The following is a 20930-nucleotide window of genomic DNA, read 5'->3' as shown; positions in this document are numbered from 1 at the left end:
GCAGGTTGCTTCCTTCTCCTCAGGCTCCCTCCCCGCCTCTCCCTGAGGGAGCGGTGGGAGGGGGAGGGAAGGGCAGAGGGAAGGTAGTGACACGTGTCAATCAACCCCCCCCTCCGGGGGGCGCGCGCTCCGGGGCTCGCGCCGAGGGCTCGCGCCCCTGCCTCGTGCCTGCGCCGCTCGTATGTAAATGAGGGCGCGTGACGCGGGACGCAGATGGACAAGGGAAGAGAGAGAATGGCCGCTGCCGCCGCCGCTGCTGCCGCCGCCGCCGCCGCCGCTCAGTGCCGGAGCCCTAGGTGCGCGGCGGAGAGGAGAGGATTCCGGCGGGAACTCGACTCTTGGCGCCACCGCCTCATGCACTGTGTAGGTAAGAGAGACACGGGCCGGGGCCCCTGCTCCGCGCGGCGACGGCTGCCGCAGCCCGAGGAGTTTGTGGCTGAGGGGGTTAGTTGAATCTCCCGTTCGGGTCAGTTCAATGGGGGAGCGCGATGGGAGCGGCGGCGGCGCGGCGGCTCCGGCGCTCGCCTTTTGTCTGGGGGCTTCTCGCCCGGCGCGGTTCGCGCTCCTTTCCTTCATCAGCTCTTGCGCTCCTCAGGAACTGTTAGTTCGGACCCGCTCGCCGAGCCCCCGAGGAAACCGCTCGCTCGCGCTCTCCCCGAAACTCCGCTGCGCCCCTCGCAGCCTGCCGTCCACCCTGTCGGGGGGCAGGCAGTGGCCCAGTGGGTCGGCCTCCGGGTGGAGGGGAGCCGGCGGGCAGGGCCGGCGGGAGGAAGGCGGGCTGGTCCGCGCCCCCGCCGGGCGCACACACACCCCCTTCTCGCCGCCGGCGGCCGGGCCGGTCGATGCGGCCGAGTTACCGGGGACTGGGACCGGGGCGACCCCCCGGGCGCTCGCGGGGCGGGGGTCGCGGGTGGGCCGGCGGGGGGCGAGGGGCGGCGGGGGCGTCGCCCGAGGGGCGGGGGCACCCAACTCTGCCCTCTCGCGCTCGGCGGCGGCGGCGCTGTGTGTACCCCTTTAAGAAGGAGCTCCTCGAGCACTGACGGTTGGGATTTGAAGTTCTTCCTCCCTCTTTGGAAGTCTGGACGGATGGGGGGTGTTGCCATGGTGACGGCACCCTTTCCCCCTCCCCACCTTACCCCCCCCCCCTCCTTTTCCCCTCGCGGACGCCGGGGCGGCTCTGGTCCTCTTGTACTGTCATGTGATGGACCCTTCCCTGCACATTCACGCACATAGCGCGCTCTCCCCACCTCCCATCCCCGTTCTCTTGCAATTCCGTCTTCCCTTTCGGTGGGGTCGGAATCGTTTTGCTACAAACTTCTGGGCTCGGGGCTGTCATTCTGCGGGTTACTCGGGGTGGCAGGAGATTTTGGGAACTCCCCACCGTGCCGCGGTCGCTTTTTTGTCTGAGTGAGACGTGTGCGAGGAGCTGTTACCCAGCAGGTTGGCTTAGTGGGCATAGAAGGGACTATGAGGGTTATGGGATGGGGTGTGTTGTGCTTGTTTGTTTTGGAAGGGGGTGTGGGATGGAGAGTGGGAGAAGAGGTATAAAGGAAGGTTGCATTGTTTTAAGGAGTGGATGGGTAGTGATAGCAGCTTGCTCGACTGGCGATTAAATCTTGGCATTTGTAGTTGAGGAGTAGTAACCTTAGTGCCTTAAGAAAACAACTCTTACCTTGTTTCCATCTGTTCTTGCGCCACCTCGCGCCCCTTTTCCTCCACAACCCCCCCCCCTCAGATTTGTTTGCTTAGTACCTGAAGATCTTTCTTGTTTTTCCCTAGTGAAAAGGAGACCGTGGTAGAATAAACTAGTGCAGCTTCAGTTTAGAAATGTGCCTGCAGAATACGGTGGATATGGGAAAATGTGCAAGAAGGAAGCTTGCTCCGACTAGGAGCATTTAAGTTCACTTTAAGCAATAAACTGTTTTATCCTTATAAAATATATTTTGGTCTTACTTTAGGAAACATTCTGGGAAATAGCTTTAGTCAAGTATTTATAAGTGATTTTAGTTCTTAGAAAAAGTTAAAAAAATTTTTTCTAAACCCTCACGATGTTCTTTTATAAAAACGTTAAACCAAGTGTTGCTAGTGCTTCCTGAATACAAAACGGGCCCATTTTTATAATTGCTTATGTAAAGATCTCTTCCAGTGACAACCTGTTTAGAAATTGTTGAGTTCATTCGGTGAGAATAAGGCAGGATGACAGCATTGAAGTACTGGCTCAGGATAAAATTGTGTTAAGTTTTACCGAGGCACAGAGCGATCTGTAGATGTTTTCCGTCAGTTTTTATGTTTTGGAATACTTTGGGGTTTTCTCTTTTCTTCTTGTTGGATACATTAAGTATGGCTCTGTATCACAAAAATATGTGTAGTTTTGAAAAATAGTCAAATTTTAAACACGACATTGAATTTGATGGAAAAAGGGATTTATTTAGAATATCTTTCTGCCTTATCAACACACAAGTAGAACTCAATTGAAAATTGAGTTGATGTGGTATGTGTAACATGCAATCTCTATATTATATTTTTAATGTAGTGTATAACTGTACTGTATTTGAAAAGAAATTTTTTCCGGGGCTCTAACTATATTTGTGAATTGTTTCCCATAGTCTCAGTCAAGAAACCTAGTAAAACCCATCTCATACTTTTTTTCATTATTTTTACATAAACAATAAAACTTTTAAAATAGGATATACACTTGTTGATTGTTTTTTTCAGTATAATATATGTGAAGCACTTATTCATAGTGAGAATTAGGATTAAATTACCTTTTGCTATTAATGTGCTTATATTCAATACTTAACTTTGTAAATATATTTACAAAAAAGCACAAATCTTTTTCCTTTTTGCATGTGTGTGAATATTTACATGTATATATCTGTATTGAATATATTCAGTGCTCTTATTGCTTGAAATAATTTTCATAAATTATACTTTCTATAATTTGGGAAAGAAAATTATCCCCAAATCTTATTTTTATGAGACGGAAATTGTAAGCAATGTCCTGGGGTCATACAGCGAATTAGTATTGAGCCAGTAGTGAAGTTTTAAATCTCAATTCTTAGCCTAAGTTTTTAAAGTAATCTGATTTTTTTAATAACTCTTATAATATTCTAATTTCATACGGGAAAAAGTTCATTTTAGTTGTCAGGACTGTTGGAAGTTAGCTAAGATGCTTAACTCTTGATATGGAAAGCGATGTTTGCTTTTCTCTATTTATGGAACTCATGTCTTTAGGTTAGATTTGTGACTACTCTGAGATTTATTCCTGGTATTTCTTTTTTACAATTTAACTGAAAAGTTCTACGAACTCTTAGGTCCTAATTAATAACTCTATTTACAATGTGGTGCTTTTTATAATTTGATTATTTTTCTGTAATCCTATACAATGCTATAATTTTGAGTATGCTCAGCTAACAAATGTTTGAGTGCTTATTGGATATAGTAAATAGTATCCTAGTATTCAGTATGACATTGAGTGATAATGGATAAATTCTTGGGTCTTATGAAATATATAATACAATTAGTATCTGATAAGTCATTAAATTTAAAACAAAGTCAAGCATAAAAGAAATGTATTAGCATATTTTTAAATATTACCAGGTCTTGTGTAGTCTCTTAGGATACTCAGTCTGGGAGATAGGCCTAGTTCTTTGTTTTTCTACTTTTGGCTTTTAATTTTGATAAAATTTCAAATTTATAAGAAAAGTTGGAAGACTAGTGCAAGGAACTCCTATGTACCCTTACTCACATTCACCAGTTGTATTACATTATGCTGCATTTATCATTCTTGCCTTATAGCTATTTTTTTCTGAACCATTTGAGAATAATTTAGTGACATCATACCTCTACCCTTAAATTCTTCAGTGTATATGTCCTAAAACCAAGGATATTATCTTACGTAACCACAGTGTAAATTATTAAAACCAGGGGATTTAAAAATGACATAATACTATTATCTATTTCATAATCCATGCTCAATTTTTATCTTGTTTATCTATAAGCTCCCCCCACCTCCCAGTCCTGGATCATGTATTGTATTTCCTAGTACTATCTGTTTTGTCTGTCTTGATCTGGAACACTTCCTCAGCCTTTCTTGTTTTTCTTGACCTTGACATTTTTTTAAAAGTACAGGATGGTTATTTTGTGGAGTGTCCCTAATAGGAATTTGTCTGTTGCTTTCTCATGACTAGATTGCTTATACATATTTGACAGGAATACCTCTCAAGAGATGTTCTCTCTTTATCAGTACATCATATCTTGAGGTTCATAATGTTGGTTTGTCCCAATGTTGGTGATGTTAGTTTTGAAAATTTGAGTAAGGTGGTATCTCCATATTCCTTCTTGAAAGTTATTATTTATCCTTTTACAATTAATGATGTAATTCATAGAGAAAATATTTTGAGGAACAGAATATTAACAGTCTCACCAGTATTTCACCCACAAGTTTTAACATCCATTCATGATTTTCTAACTTTGTCATTCCTTCTATAATTAGTACTTGGTAGTCTGTCATAAAGCAATCTTTCCTATCTCCGCCATTATTTATTTATTTATCCAGTTATTTTTATCAACATGAACTCATAGATTTGGAGTTTATTTAATGGTTAAATCCATTACGACCATTACTTTGATTCCCCGATTGTCTTGGATTGGTCTTTGGGAGCCTCATCAAGCTGGTTCCAGTGTTTTTTGGCAAGTCACACCTCTCACCCTCATCTCTCGAATGACTTTTTGAGCACTTCCTTCCTGCCCAAACAAGATATTCCAGGTTCATCTTGTACTTAACCTGTCCCAGCCCTGACATAAATCATTTCTCCAAAGAACCCTCCATTCTTTTTAGTGGAGAATAAATTTAGACACCAAAATCTGAACACTGGGTTTCAGGACTGTTTTTAAACCCTATTTTTTTCTGGTACAGAAGCTAATACTCAGTGTAACTGATTTGCCTAAGGTTGCAACAACAAAACAAAATGGCAAAGATCTGATGAGAATCATTCTTTAAACTCCAGTTTCTTTTGTACATACCATTGTTGTCCAGTAGAAATATAATGGGAGCCAAATATTTAATTTAAAAATTTCAGGTAACCACATTTGAAAAGCAAATTTTTAAGGTCAATATCCTCAAAATATTTTAACATTAATCCATGCCAAATTATTAATAAGTTAGTTTACATTTTTAATATTAAATTTTTGAAGTTAGGATTTTATACATCTAACACATCTTAATTTGAACTAGCCACATTTCAAGTGCTTAATAGCCGCATGTGGCCAAGTGGCTACCTCATTGGACAACACAGTTTTATAGTATAATAGCTCCAGCCAACACTTGATACTATGGTACCACTTATTTCAAATGTGTTAATAACAACCAAACCCACAACTTAATTTATCTTTCTCCAGATCTTTTATTTGTAAAAAAAAAATCGGCAAATAAATAGCAAATAAATAGGCTCTGGAGCTAGAGTACCTGTGTTTGAAGCATAGTGTTACCACTTACCAATGTGGACAAGTTACTTAACCTCTCTGTACTTCAGTTTCTTATCTGTAAATTGGAGATAATGAAGTGGTTTGAGAATTAATTATGTTGATATATATTAATATGTGTCTACCATATAAAAGCATTCCATAAATATTAGGTATTATTATTAGTGATTTACACAGGTTATTAGCAGCTTTGAGCTTTATGTTTTTGTCAATAGATTTTTTTTTCTGGTGGGAATGCTGATAAACTAATAAAAGGATCATGAGGCATATTAGAGGAAAAGATAGTGAGGGCGTGCATGATCTATATTTTAGGGTTATTTTGGAGTCACAGAGTCAGTTTTAGAATCACAGTATATCATTTATCATAATACTGTCTTTTCATATATATGGAGAGATCAAAAGAATGATGCCTTCCTATATTCTAAGGAATCTTTTGGCTTTGGAGTACCTGAATACAAGAAGTTAGTTTAAATTCATTTTAATATATTTTTTTAAGATTTTATTTATTTATTTGAGAGAGATAATGAGAAGGGGGAGGGTCAGAGGGAGAAGCAGACTCCCTGCCAAGCAGGGAGCCTGATGTGGGACTAGATCCCTGGACTCTAGGATCATGACCTGAGCCGAAGGCAGTCACTTAACCAACTGAGCCACGCAGGTGCCCAGTTTAAATTCATTTTAAAAATCTGTATCATATTAGATCATCTTGAAGCTGCTATGTGTCAGTACCTTCTCTATTTTACTCTTCATGTTAAACACATCACTGTCTTAGAGCTTTGCATGCTGCATGTGTTTGTAGAGTGGACTTTCTTCCAAAATACCTGTGCCATTTATAATAGCAGTATGGGTATCAGAGGCTAGTCTCTTCCTCTATTTTTAGCCTGTGAAGAAGTTATGGGAGCACTTCATGGAGCTGTGACTCTTTAAAGATAGGACAGTCCAGGTAAATAAAATTCTAGATAATCAACTTGACATTTCTTTCTTCTGGCTTCTTGCCTTCCGCTCTTTTGTCTGTCCACTAACTTCTGCTTCATCTGTTCATTATTGCCATGTAACTTCCAGAAGAGTAAATCTCCTTAGAAATCTGAATTTGATGGGGACTGGTATGGGTGGGTCCACCCAAAAACCTTGGCACTTGGCTGTACAACTATTTTTTCAAGCACTTGCTGTTGTTTTACCAATTTAAAAAGGTGTAAATTATGGCACTAATTACATGCACAAGGCAGATGGGATCTGTGATGATAATGAATAGTTGGGTGGCTAAGATGTGTATCCACATTTGTCTTTACATTAGGGATATCAGTGGATTTCGCTGGTAAAATTTGAAATTCTGTGTACTCCTGGATTATTTTATACTTGGAAAATTAAAATTCTGCCATCCTTAGAACCAAGCAGTGTATGAAACTTGTATTTTTGCAGATGTTAGATATAGACTACAAGCTGGTCTAAATATATCATAGCCTCCTGCATGGTGCTGTCTCTTCATGTCCATGCTGTTTCCTTTGGCTGGCTATCTGTGTGCATCCCTCTCTATTTGGCTGTGCACCCTGATATGTTGTTATTATATGTCCTCGATGTTCCCCTGACTTGTCTGACTTTCAGCTCTGGTCTTCAATTCTACCACAGTGCAGTCCTGGGAGGAGCAACAAAGGCATGTAGATTTTTGGATATGTAATTTTTTTTCTTTATTAGTAAATCCAGCCTTCAATTATAATGTTCTACATTTTTGTGTGTGTGGATTTCCTGTCTTTTTCTTTTGTCAATAGTATTCCTTCATTCATATATATATATATATATATATATATATACACACACACTTACATACACACACATATATATCTCCAGCATTCATGTGTGTTAGATAACAATTGGTTAGAGCACTAAATCCATGCATTCAAAATTTGGAGGACCATTTAACTTCATTAGACTCCATACTTAGGGCTGAATCTATCATTAAGCAATTCTTTCAGAAGTTTTTACTCACCACAGAAAGTAAAAGAATTTGAAACTTAAGAATCACTTTTCTATATCTTATTTTGTACAGTTTTCTAATGGTCGACAACAAACCTAACATGCTTATTTCATTCACTTCTTGTTTTTCTTTTTTCTGTATTTTTATTTGTTGCCAAGTTATTATTACTTTATGGTTTCTCACAGATTCCGTTTTTATAATGAAGTAAGCACATGGGCAGACAGATAAGGTTTTAGTTTATATCTATGTGCATTGCTGGTTTTATTGTCTTTCAGTCTAGCTTATAATCTATATTAAGTCATTATTTGGAATACGTGCTTAGGTTTTGTAGTTTACAAAGCAGTAGCATCTCACATTGGTCTTTCTTCATAAAAGTAAAACCTCATAATCATATTCAATAGTTGATCATAGTTTACCAGACTGCTTTTTCCCCATTTGTTTGTCTAGCTACTTCTTTACAACCCATAGATTTTCATCTGCTTTTAATTCTCTTTTGTACACATTGCTCCAAATTCCCACCTATCTTTTTAGTTGTATCTTCTACCCTGCATCCTCGGTCACTTTTAAAAATCAGTTGCAACCTAGAGTCTTTTCTAAGGTATTTATTGAAAAACAAATTTGAGACCTTTCTTCATTCAAATTGGCCAGTTCTTTTTACTCTATATCATGCCTTAAGAAATCTTAACATTCCTTGGGCAGAAGAAGGGGACCTTCAAAATAAACCACTGAACTTTTACACTAAAAAGTAAGGCAGTTGGCTGTAAGTAGGAAAACCAGAAGACAGTAGTATCACCAAATCTAAGGAGAGGAGTGTTACAATAAGAAAGGATTGTTACATATTATTGAGATGTTAAGTACCTTCAAACAGGAAAGTATACATTGTTTTTGACACCATTTAGGTTCTAGGTAACATAACTGGTAATTTCAGCAGTGTGGTGGGGAGGGAAGCCATATTGTAATAAGCTAGAAAATAATTAAGATGTGTATAAGAGGAGATAACATTTGTAGTAGACTACTGATTTGAGAAGCTACATTTGAGGAAAAACAGATAAATGAAGCAGTAATTGGATGAACCTGGGGTCTAGGGATATTTAGGTGGGAGATAACCATTATGATGGTGAATGCTTTTTTGAATCAGTAATAATTGATGATTACTTTGTATATTATTTAATTTGACACTTGAATGCAACAAGATATTGAGACATATAAATAGAATGGCTTGGTTTGACTCACTGAATGTGAACTATAAAAGTATCTCTTGGGGCGCCTGGGTGACTCAGTTGGTTAAGCATACTTCTGCTTTTGGCTCAGGTCATGATCCCAGGGTCCTGGGATTGAGTCCCACATTGGGCTCCTTGCTCAGGGGGGAGCCTGCTTCTCCCCCTCCCTCTGCCTGCTACTCCCCCTGCTTGTGCACACACACTCTCTCTCTCTGGTGTGTGTATGTATCAAATAAATAAATAAAATCTTTTAAAAAAATCAAAATCTTTTTTTCTTCAAAAAATATTTTCCTAATTAAGTTCATCACTAAAATACATGCAGAATTAGTGTGTTACACAATTTAAAGGAATGATTTTTTTCTCCAATTAATTTACTTTTGTCGGTTAATCATCAAATATCATGAGTCTTGCTGTATGTGCCAGTTAATGGGGTGTAATTCTATGTTTCTTCCTTACTGGGTTCTGAACTGAAAATAGACTTAGGAATCAGAGATTAAAATATTAACTTTTTAAATGGTAGGTTGTATGGAAGAACTTGGCTTGGAATTGAGGCCAAATCTCAGATTTTTTTACTCCCTGTCCCCCTTAATTGAATTTACCAACTTATCAAAGATACAGCAGCCAGCAGGAAGCTCTGTGCCTGATAGAGCTTGGTGAATTTACCATGTGATTTGCTTATTGGTAGGTATGACCATCTAGGCAGAGTGAGACGTAGGCTTGGCCATGCATGAAAATGACCTTTAAAACATTAATTCATCCCACTAAGAACAACTATCAGGATGTTGCCAATATTAGTCATTCCTCTTTCCTTTGGGAGGACTGAATAAAGGGTAGAGAAAAGGGCAGAAGCCTCTTTCAAAATACTTCCCCTAAGAATGCAAAAATTGTTGGGAGAGCTGGGAACTGTGGGTGGATAAAAAGCTTATTGTATATACTTGGAATAAGGCTTAGACTTTGTTTTTATTAAAGTACTCACAGTTATCAGGGATGTTAAGTATTAAAGTTAAGAATTAAAGTTAATGGAAAGAGAGAAGCAGAAACAATTTTGATTCGAAGTGGTGAGGCTTCCAAAGATTGAGTGAAAGCAGGAGTTGGCAAACTTTTTTTTTTTTTTAAATATTCCTTATGCAGTACTTTTCATCTCCTGACTTACTTATCTTATAACTAGAAGTTTATACTTCTTAATCCCTATCTATTTTGCCCATCCTTGCACCCACCTCCCCTCTGGCAATAACCAGTTCCCTGTATTGAAGGGGTTTTTTGGTTGTTGTTTATGTTTGTTTTGTTTTTTAGATACCTCATATAAGTGAAATCATGTGGTACTTGTCTTTCTCTGTCTGACTTATTTCACCTAGCATAATACCCTCTCGCTCATCACTGTTGCTGCAAATGGCAAGATCTCATTTTTGTTTTATGACAGAGTAATATTCTTTTGTGTGTGTGTGTGTGTGTATGTATCACATCTTTATCCATCCATCAGTGGATGTATTGATTGGCTGTTGTAAATAATGCTGCAATAAACATATGGGTGCATATATCTTTTTGAATTAGTGTTTTTGTTTTCTTTAGGTAAATACCCAGTAGTATTACTGGATCATATGGTGTTTCTATTTTTGGTTTTTTGAGGAACCTCCATATTGTTTTCCACAGTGGCTGGACCTTGTTACATTTCCACAAGTAGTGCATAAACATTCCCTTACTCCACATCCTCTCCAGCCCTTGTTATTTCTTATCATTTTGATATTAGATATTCTGACTGGTGCGAGGTAATATCTCATTGTGGTTTGATTTGCATTCCCCTGATGATTAGTGATGTTAAACATATTTTCTTGTGTCTGTTGGCCATCTGTATGTCTTTGGAAAAATGTTTATTCAGCCCATTTTTTAATTGGATTTTTTTTTTTTTTTGGTGTTGAGTTGTATATGTTCTTTATATATTTTGGATTTTAACCCTTTATCAGATATATCATTTGCAAATATCTTCTCCCATTCAGTAGGTTGACTTTTTTTTTGTTGATGAGATTTTCTGTGCTGTACAAAAGCTTTTTTGTAAAGTGCTGGATAGTAAATTTGGTCCCTCTTGCAGCTATTCAACTTTACTGTTAAAGTGCAAAAGCAATATATAAATGAATGGCTATGGCTGTATTCCAGTCAAAAATTATTTACAAAAATAGCCAGATGTGGCCTACAGATCATAGTTCGCTTATCCCTACGTTAAATGATCTAGTGGGAGAGTAGGTCGGAGGCAACAGGCAGAAGGATAGCGTAAGCAAAAGTGTAGAAGTCTAAATAATGATATATTCTGAAAATATTCAGCGTTCTAGTATCATTGGAGTATAAGGTGGGAGTAGGGAGGAGGACTGGAAGTATAAATTACGTCCTCTATAAGGAAGAAATTATGAGTCTTTAAGTTTTTTTTTTTAAACGGGTAATAAGCACGATCAGATAAGTTGGCTTATGTTCATTTTGAACATCTGCTGTTGGTTCAGGTTTGAGGGTTTTTTTTGTCTGTAATAGTTTTAAGAAGCTCAAATTGAAGCAGCCCTTTTAAATCAAAACTGGGAAAATGAGCAATCTCCACATCAATATATTAATGAAGATGTTGGATTGCTGAAGTACTCACAAATGGCACCCTTCTTTTCTGCCTGCGCTCTGAACAACTTGAAAAATAAGGAAAAAGTTGGGAGCCAAAAAATCACTTCTACTGATCAGACCAGGTTAGAGGAACAGCTCGGTGGGAGAGTCACATGGTCTGCCACTGGCCCACTTATCCACCCAATCCTAGGCATACTAGGAAGCAGAGCAAAATACGAGTTCTCTGCAGGTATATTTTCCCAATAGCTCACTCCCAAGGGGAAAGCAAGCAGAACTGAGCTCTGTCTACTCAGTTGTTCCTTACAAAATCACTGATCAGATCATGCAGTTGGTTCACTTCCCTAGGGGTGAAGAGACGCTCATATTGTGTTTGTGAAGCACCTTTCTTCATAGAAATGAGGAGCAAGGAAAAGTTGTTATTCCTCACCGTCCAGGCTACTTTTTTGCTTAGTTGTATCTGTAGATAAGTTCAACTGTTATTATACTGAAAAGTCAGACTTACATATTCTGGATATTTAAAAAAATATTTAATTCTAGTGTTTGAAATAACCGTATTTCTTAAACTCTTCTTTAATGAACTAGATTTTCTACAGACCTGTGTAAAATAATTGAATAAAATCATGTTTGGTGAGAAAAGAAAGATAATACTAACTTCTTTATCAAGTGACTTTTTAAATTTAGAAAGAATAGAGCACTATTTTTTTAAGTGAGAAAAGCTGATACTTTGATAAATAGATTATGCTTTTAATCAGCTCTGACTATGGGTGCTTATGCAGTTTATTCACTGGTATCTCTTTCTTTAAAATGTTATCAATTCTTCCTTATCCTCTTTCTCTTCTCTTTCTGAACAAGTCAGTACCAAAACCATCAGGTGGAACAAAGCAAGGGTAAGTGTCTACACTGAATGGTGTTATGTGGGGGAGAGAGTCATGTCTTCTTGGAGGAGTGGAATGTCAGAGCCTGACAGGAATAAGGAGGGTCCCCATGTGGGTTGATGGAGTTTCAAGAGGTGAAGAGTATTCTGTCTATAAGGGCATGCTGGTGCAAGTTGTCAGAGTCCCAGCAGGGTGTCTGTGAAGGATAGTAGACCTGGTATGAGGGAGGATTGGTTGTTCCTAGTAAGGAGTGTCCAGACCTGAACAGGGTAGGAAGATAAAGAGAGCATCTGCTTGGAGAAAGGGTAGGAAAGAAAAGCATCTGTGTAGGGGGTAACCTGGTGTGGATGTATTGAGGCTCAGTTGGATGAGGAGGAAGTTGATGCGTGGAAACATCCCAGTGTAAGATGTCAGAGTCTGAGGGTGGGGAGAGGAAGGCATCCCATGGAGGGTCAGCTCAGCATAGGTAGGATGTTAGACCCTGAGCAGCAGGAGGAGGATATTCTTGTAGGAGGGGTGCCAGGCATGAGAAATAGGGGCCTGAACAAAGTGATTAAGTTGTATACATGAGGGAGGTGTGGGGGTATTAGTGCAGAGAAGGGTGAGGAAAGTATCCCTGTAGGGAAGGGGAGACAACCACACATCCGTTACATACAGGGAGACTGGTCAAAAAAATAAATATTAAATGTAATGGGAGCCAGGCCTCTCACTGTTGAGAGGGGAGTTTCAAATGTGGAATTGGAGAAAACTAGAATGCTGTCTGTAGTGTTGGACTGGAAATGAGATACTGGTGTGAATTCATGGTTTTCATTATGTATAGATTAGAAATATAGAAGTTAATGTGTGTGTATGTATACACACTTATGCTCTATACTGTTCACTGAGGAGGGGCCTAGTAGCAGTGACAGTCCAGTAACATTGTACATAATGTGTCATTGCTAATCTCCTGATTTTAATAGTTGTCTTCCTAAAATAATGCTTTTGTAGGAATTACTTGTTAAAAGGATTCAAGGGTGGAGGAACATGATGTAGGCCATTTACTCTCAAATAGTTGGAAAAATGAAAATTTGTATCATACTTAAAACATTTTCTATAATCTTAAAAGTGTTACAGGAGCACCTACGTGGCTCAGTCAGTTAAGCATCTGACTTTTCCATCTCTTTTGAACTTTTCCAAAGAATGGTGAATGATCAAATAGAAAGGTTCTGGGATCAAGCCCTGTATCCGGTTCCCCATTCAGTGGAGAGTCTGCTTTTCCCTTTGCCTCTCCCTCTGTTCTCTCTTTCTCTCTCTCAAATAAATAAATAAAATTTTTTTTAAAAGATTTTATTTATTTATTTGTCAGAGAGAGAGAGAGCGAGCGAGCGAGCACAGGCAGACACAGTGGCAGAGGGAGAAGCAGGCTCCCTGCGGAGCAAGGAGCCCGATGCGGGACTCGATCCCAGGACGCCGGGATCATGACCTGAGCCGAAGGCAGCCGCTTAACCAACTGAGCCACCCAGGCGTCCCAATAAATAAAATTTTTAAAATAAATACATATGTTATAAAGTGAAAGTATTTAAAAGCAGTGTTGAGTCAAAATATTACATTCTCTTGAATTAATCACTTTCAGCCCTTAAAACCACAGAGCAGTTTATAAATTGTAGGTTTTTCAACACTGAGAATTGCCTTTTGAAATAATGATAGCTAATATCTTTGAGTGCTTACCATGTATCGTACACTACGTGTATGTGTATTCATCACATTCAGTTTTCATAAGTGAAATAATACAATTTTTGTTTTCATTTTACCGATTAGAAAACTGAGGCTTAGAGAAGCTGCCCAAGACTTTCCATAGAGGAAATATGAAGGTAGAATTCACATCCAGGTCTTTACTACTTTCTTGATCAAACCTGGTTAAAAAATTAACAAGTCTGATCCTTCCTAATCAGATAGTTGTGTCTAAAGCTTTAGTAAAATAGTGCTGTTCTCTGTTTCATTTCAGAACCCTGAGTTTGAAGAGTAGGTAAAAGTGTTTTAGATTTAGACCACCTCAGTGCTTGGTTCTTGGTAAGAAATAAGAGAGAATAGGGTCTTCTGTTATTTAAAAATGCATATCTGAGTTAAGGGTTCTATTTAGGTAGATTAATCAGAAATAATATACCCAGATTTCTTTCTAGGTCACTATTGGAAATAGTGGGTGGTAAGAGCATGGAGTTAGCAGGGCAAGGATTTTTGCCGGCACAGATTGTCAGTGTTTTTAGTCTGGGTATAAAGTTGTTCTCTATCCCAATTCCAAGAATGATGGCCATCTTCTTTCCATCTCTTCTGAATTTTTCCAAAGAATGGTAAATGATCAAATAGAGGGTAGCTAATGACAATTTATTACTTCATTTTAACTCCCCGTTTCTTCAATTCCCTGACACCCATCTAGAGTCTAGGAAAATAGTGCCTGGTAAAAAAAAAATTTTTTTTAACACACCAGCATTAATGATCAGCCTAATCATAACCTATTTTTTCTCCTTTTCCTTATTATTTGACCTTTTAATATTTCCATTCTGGCATCAGTATAACTTATAAATGGGTTAGAATATCCCTATGAGTATACATTAGCTTACTTATCTAACTGATCCTACTACGTTATCTTCTTAATCTTCACTCTTCTCATCAGTCTGAACTCACAGATCCTTTCATCCTTGTTACAGAGTTCTTTGCTGACCCTCTCATTCTTTAGACCCATTCCAAAATTACCCCTTTATTTTATATCAGAAATAATAGGATTTCCAGTGTTGAAGGAAGCACGGTCATCTGCCCTGATTTGTTGTGCATCTCTTCCTCATAATTTTTTTTCGCTAAGTATTTACAGGGTCAGGCATTGTGTTAGGGAACTCAGATGCTTTAGATTATTTTCATGAAGCACAGTCTTGTAGATTACATAAGGTTTTCTTACTATAATAAGTGCTGTAATAGAAGCATATACAGTTATGATACAAAGGAGGATAGTGATCAGGTTTCCTTGTATGGGTCCAGGAATGGTCATAGGATGGTTGTGGGATATGGAAAAGAGAGAAGATGAGTCACAAAGAAACTTTTAAGTGGAATATAATAGTAATTATTGTTATTTTTAATTATTTTACTTTGGATTAGGCATTAAATGCTTACACTCATGTTCATTTGATTTTCACAATCATTATATAAGTAGGAACTATTTTTATCATCCCCATTAAATAGCTCATAGGTAGTGGAAAACCATTGATGGGTTGGTTTGTTTTTAAGATTTTATTTATTTATTTGACAGACAGAGATCACAAGTAGGCGGGGGGGGGGCGGGGAAGCAGGCTCCCTGCTGAGCAGAAACCCCCCCCCGATGATTGCGGGGCTCGATCCCAGGACCCCGAGATCATGACCTGAGCCAAAGGCAGAGGCTTAATTCACTGAGCCACTCAGCTCCCCCCACCCCCTGCGCATTGATGGATTTTAAGCACAGGAGTGACATAGTTTCGTTTGTGGTTTTATAACATTATTCTGCCAGTAGAGTAATAGGGGAATATGACACACAAATCAACCGGGGGGGGGGTGTCAAGATAGCCCAACCAAGAAATTATGAGGATCTGAAATAAGAGTAGTAGTAATGGAAAAGAAAGGAAAACTCAAAAGATATGATGCATTAGAATTAACAGATTTTAGATATTAACGAACTATGGGCACACAGAAAAAGGGGGAAGAATAGAGAAAATTATTTTTAGGCTTCTTTTAGAAGGCCTAGTTGGATTGTGAGACAGTTATCCAAAATAGGATATAGAGCAGCATATTTTTCATATTTCATAGTTCAAAGGTTCCTACTTCTGCTGCAGGAATGATGTGGTGCCTGTGCATTCGTGTTTTCTTAACGTTTGAAGGCCGAGGGGTGACTTTAGACCTTGATTATTATTGTGTGTGTGATATTTTGTTTTTTCCCTCCAAGATTTGATTCCTCATTATCTGTCAGGAAAATTTAGCCTAGATAGACTGAGTAATTTTATGTTGTGATTATATGTTGTTTGTTAATAATTTTATAATACACATAAGTAATTTGGAAAGACTGTCTCAGATCAGTTTTCCCTAATTTTGTCGAAGTTGCTAGAGAGTAACATGGTTCACTATAGGTTTTAGACCCCCATAGCTTTGACATACAATGATTCCATCTTTTAAACAAAATCCCAAACACTTCCTTTACCTTAATTTTGTCTATGTCCTTCCAGTTACTAACCTATCTCATTTTTTATTTACTTGAGCTTTCTTCACTTACTTGTATGTCTTTCAAATATCCTAAATATAGCATATCTAAAACTGAACTCTTTCTTTTCAAGATTTATATATGAGGGCAAGAGAGAGAAAGAGAAAGCTCGAGCAAACATGCAAAAGCAAAGGGAGAGGGAGACAGAACCTTAAGCAGACTCCCTGCCTAGCGCAGTTTCCAGTGCAGGTCTGGATCCCACAACCCTGAGATCATGATCTGAGCCAAAATCAACAGTCAGACAGACACTCAACAGACTAAGCCACCCAGGCACCCATAAAACTGAGCTCTTGATCTCCCTCTGTTCTTGTTTTTTTCTCCAAAAATTATTATAGTATCTATGAGAGTGGAGAGGTGGCAGAAACCGTGGGAGTACAAAAATTGGCTTGAGGGCCAAATTGTGAATGTTTGTTTGTTTGTTTGTTTTAAAATAATTGTTCTAAAGAATTAGCCCTTATTCTGATATTTGAGATTCAACTGACATTATTTTTGGAAGGTCATAGGAATGCCACTTTCTACATTCCATTCAATGAATATACTGTTACACTTCTCTGTTTTAGACCAACCCTATGCAAACCATGATTACTCTTTGGAGAAACCAAAAGTAGCCTTCCCAGGAGAATATTTGAAAATTTGGGCATAGTATTTTATAAAAATCATTCTGGGAAATTTTAATTATATACAAAAGTAGAAGAGAGCATAATGAATTTCCATATTCCTGTGATCTAGCTTTAACAATATTACAAATTCTGGCCCAATTTTTAATACTGCAGACTCCACGTTGAATGCAGAGCCCTACGTGGAGCTTGTTCCTACGACCGTGAGATCACAACCCGACCTGAAAGAAGAGTCAGATGCTTAACCAACTGTGCCACCCAGGCGCCCCTAATATTAAAATTTTTAATGAGAACAAAGCATTTTATACATTGGTTGCCTGAATGCTGTAATCCATTTCTTTCTTTTTTTTTTTTTTTTTTTAAGATTTTGTTTATTTGAAAGAGAGAGAGAATGAGGTACGGGGGAGAGGGAGAAGCTGACTCCCACTGGAGCAGGGAGCCCGATATGGGGCTTGATCCCAGAATCCTGGGATCATGACCTGAGCTGAAGGCAGATGCTTAAAGAACAGAGCCATCCAGGTGCCACCATTTCTTATTCTAATATGAATAAACCGGGATTATACTTTTTGTTGCAAGTAATTGTGGATTTATGTAAGAGTTGTGGAAAATATGATGTATGTAACATCTTACTTGCTTTTAGGCTTAATAATAAACTATTTTTGGTTGTATATGCTTTAGTTATGAGCCAAAAAAAAAAAATTGAGTTTAGAACCCAGAAGTTTACTTTTTCCCTTTTTCTCTATTTTTCTTTCTCTCTCTCATACTTTTTCTCTTACCCTTTTTCTCTCTTCCTCCTATCTTTATCCTCTGTGTTATGATTAACTCTAAAACCAGTAAGAAACCATTGCTGCTTATGTCTTGGATCTGTCTGACATTTTCTATTCCTCAAGCAAACCAAAGAAGGTACTGCTTATTAATAGACTCATGGAATATGCTGAAGAGCAGTTCATTGTTTTTTAATCTTGTAGAGCCACTGAATTGACAGTGATGTAGCTAATGTGTCAGAATCCCTCAGAGCACTCATCTTACTTGGTTGTTGTTGAAATAACAATAACTTGCTAAATTGGTTTCACATTAGTGTTAATAATATATGTCAGCACTTGTGATAATTTGGTACTTATGTCTTGAGTGTTTGTTAAAAGAACCACAGCAAATTAATTTATGGCTTAGAAAATCTGGACTTTACGAGATACAGATGAGATATAGATAGAGATAAAGATGAGATATAGATGGAGATATATAGAGATACTCACCTTTGTATAATTTGTCGTTAGTAATAATTGTGATGATTACAGGAGACTTAAATATGTTTTTAGTTTAATTTTAATGAACAGGATGTCCTGTTGCAATTTGTGTGTGTAAGTTACAATTTTATAAAAGATATTAAATGGAGATTTTTGTAGTAAATTGTAAATTTAGAGTACCTTTTATTCTAGGTGTCAGTTAACTGTGCTGTACAAATTGTTACATACTGTTTTTCAAATCAGTGATTTTTTTTTTCCTTCTTCCTTTCTGCATAGTGGACCTCTCTGTGATATTTGTTGACAGTCTCTTTCTTCTTGATGTCTTTTTTTTTTTTAAGTTTCATATCTTCTTTCTATGCATAATTTTCCTAAACTCAAATGTGATCGCATGATTCTCTGTGTAAAAAGCTTCATTGGTTTCCTACCAACCTTAGGATAAAGTCTAAATTCATAACACAGCTTAGGGAAGTCCATCGTAACCTGCTGCCTCTATACCACCTTACCCTTTTTGTCATTCTACCTTGGGCACTACCATCAATCAGCTGCATTAGTAGCTCAGTAATAGTAGTATAGAAGTAATGCCAGCTAACATTTATTGAACACCTATTAATACTTGTACCAGGTATGTGCTTTATATGTATCCTCTCCCTTAATCCTTGTCATAACTTGGAGTATAGGTATTGTAGTTAGCATTTTACGGAGGAGTCACACTGAACTATTTTGGGGTTCTCAGACACTGTACCTCTGGGCTTTTGCATATTTATTTTCTCCTTTTGGATTACTAATAGCTGCTATTCACTGCTTTTTACAAACTTTTTAAAAACTATAACTGCAGGGGTGCCTGGGTGGCTTGGTGGGTTAGGGCCTCTGCCTTCAGCTCAGGTCATGATCTCAGGGTCCTAGGATCGAGCCCCATGTTGGGCTCTCTGCTCAGCGGGGAGCCTGCTTCCTCCTCTCTCTCTGCCTGCCTCTCTGCCTACTTGTGATCTCTGTCTGTCAAATAAATAAAATCTTTAAAAAAAAAAAAGTATAACTGCATAGAAAAAAGTATATGTACTTTAAACTTCAGTGAACAAACTGAGCATGAACTGAACATCCACCACCAGATCAAGAAATAGAATCTCTCCCCAAGAAGTCCCCTCATATCTTCTCCCTATCACTAATCTCACCTCCCTTCTCAAATGTCGATAATTTTCTGATAACACCATGGATTATTTTTGGCTGTTACTGGGAAACTGTGTAAAAGGAATTGTATAGCATTTATTTTTCTTGTGTGTGGCTTCTTAAACTCAACATTTTATCTGTAAGATTCATTCATGTAGTTGCCTTCAGATACAGTTCATTCCTTTTCATTGCTCTGTAATATCTTGATACATAAATATGTATGTATGTATCACCTTTTCTCATTTTGAAGGATAATTTAGTTATTTCCAGTTTACATTATTGCCAACCATACAGTTAACATTCTTATAATTATACATTTTTTTAAAAAGATTTCACTTATTTATTTGAGAGACAGTGATAGAGCATGAGCAGGAGGGGCAGAGGGTGAGGGAGAAACAGACTCCCCACTGAGCAGGGAGCCTGGTGCAGGGCTCAGTCCCAGGACCCCAGGATTATGACCTGAGCCAAAGGCAATCACTCAACCAACTGAGCCACCTAAGTGTTCCACATTATACATTTTTAATTTTGGTTCAACTCCTGGATTATTTTTCTACCACATTTTAGCTGACTAGATTTCACTTTCCCTAAGAAGCCTTTCTTAGCCTCTTTTTCTTTTCTGTGCACCAATATCACTCTCATCTTCCTCTACCATAAACATTTATATATGTTCCACCATATTCAAAGTATGTGTGTGTGTGCACTCAAAGTGTGTGTGTTGCATGCAAAAGAAAAACCATGTTTTCTCTTTCCCTGTCTTTTTGGCACTCACTGAGTACTTAAATAATAGTTGAGTGAATGAGTTTTTTCAGTATATTCACCCTTCCATTGCTAAAAAAAAAAATAAATAAATATAAATCTAATGGAAATTGAATAATAGAGTTAATACTTCCTGCCATTTATTCTCTTTACATATGTAGTTACTTTAAAATAACAAAGTTATGTTAAAATTTGTAATTTGTCAGGCATCTGTGTTGTCCCTTTTGTATTTTTTTTCTACCATACAGCTATTTGTATAAAGTATTTTTGGAAAATGTTTTTTTTTTTTCTTACCACTCATTGCATATTTAATAACCCCATTTGTAGCAAGTGATGTTATTTGTCCTTTGAGAGTGGTCTTGAGTTTTGTAAATAGCCAGAAGACATTGGAGCCCAGATAAGACTTTTATGAATGATAACCGGGATCAAAAGTGAGTTAAGATTTCAAGAAATATAACATTGACTCTTTTCTCCTGTCTCCTTCCCTTTATGGGCTTAAAAACCTGTCTCTTTTTACAGAATTATGTCACTAAATTCAAGTAGAGTTAAGCCACTGAGATAAGCTGGAGTTTATAGTATATTTTGCTTTTGAGTTTCTTGTCACTTAACTGGTTTCTTTTGCACATTACTTATGTTACACTTGAGTATCATTTATTTGTAAGAGTTTTTGCTTTTCATCTTGAATTTATCTTCTCTGATATTAAAATTGATGTCTTTGCTTTTTAACCACCATGCTCATTATTAACACTTG

The 20930-nt window shown here is 38.0% G+C and overlaps 1 protein-coding gene across 4 annotated transcripts in view; it reads left to right on the top strand.

Annotated features, from left to right (window-relative positions):
- Positions 1 to 205: 205 nt before the first annotated feature.
- LCORL (ligand dependent nuclear receptor corepressor like) overlaps positions 206 to 20930 on the top strand; it is a gene marked incomplete at its 3' end in the record, with an annotated part of 164114 nt that continues 143389 nt past the window's right edge. For all 4 annotated transcript variants that reach the window (XR_013966379.1, XM_080796075.1, XM_080796074.1 and 1 more), the window contains exon 1: positions 206 to 367. Coding sequence is in view for 3 of the 4 variants with exons in the window: in XM_080796075.1 (XP_080652201.1) it covers positions 214 to 367 (154 nt within the window). The remainder of the gene's footprint in view (positions 368 to 20930) is intronic.

The sequence above is a fragment of the Martes martes genome (assembly GCF_963455335.1).
Source record: "Martes martes genome assembly, chromosome: 2".
NCBI lineage: Eukaryota > Metazoa > Chordata > Mammalia > Carnivora > Mustelidae > Martes > Martes martes.
Note: the sequence above shows the minus strand (reverse complement) of the source record. Positions and strands in the feature narration are given on the sequence as shown.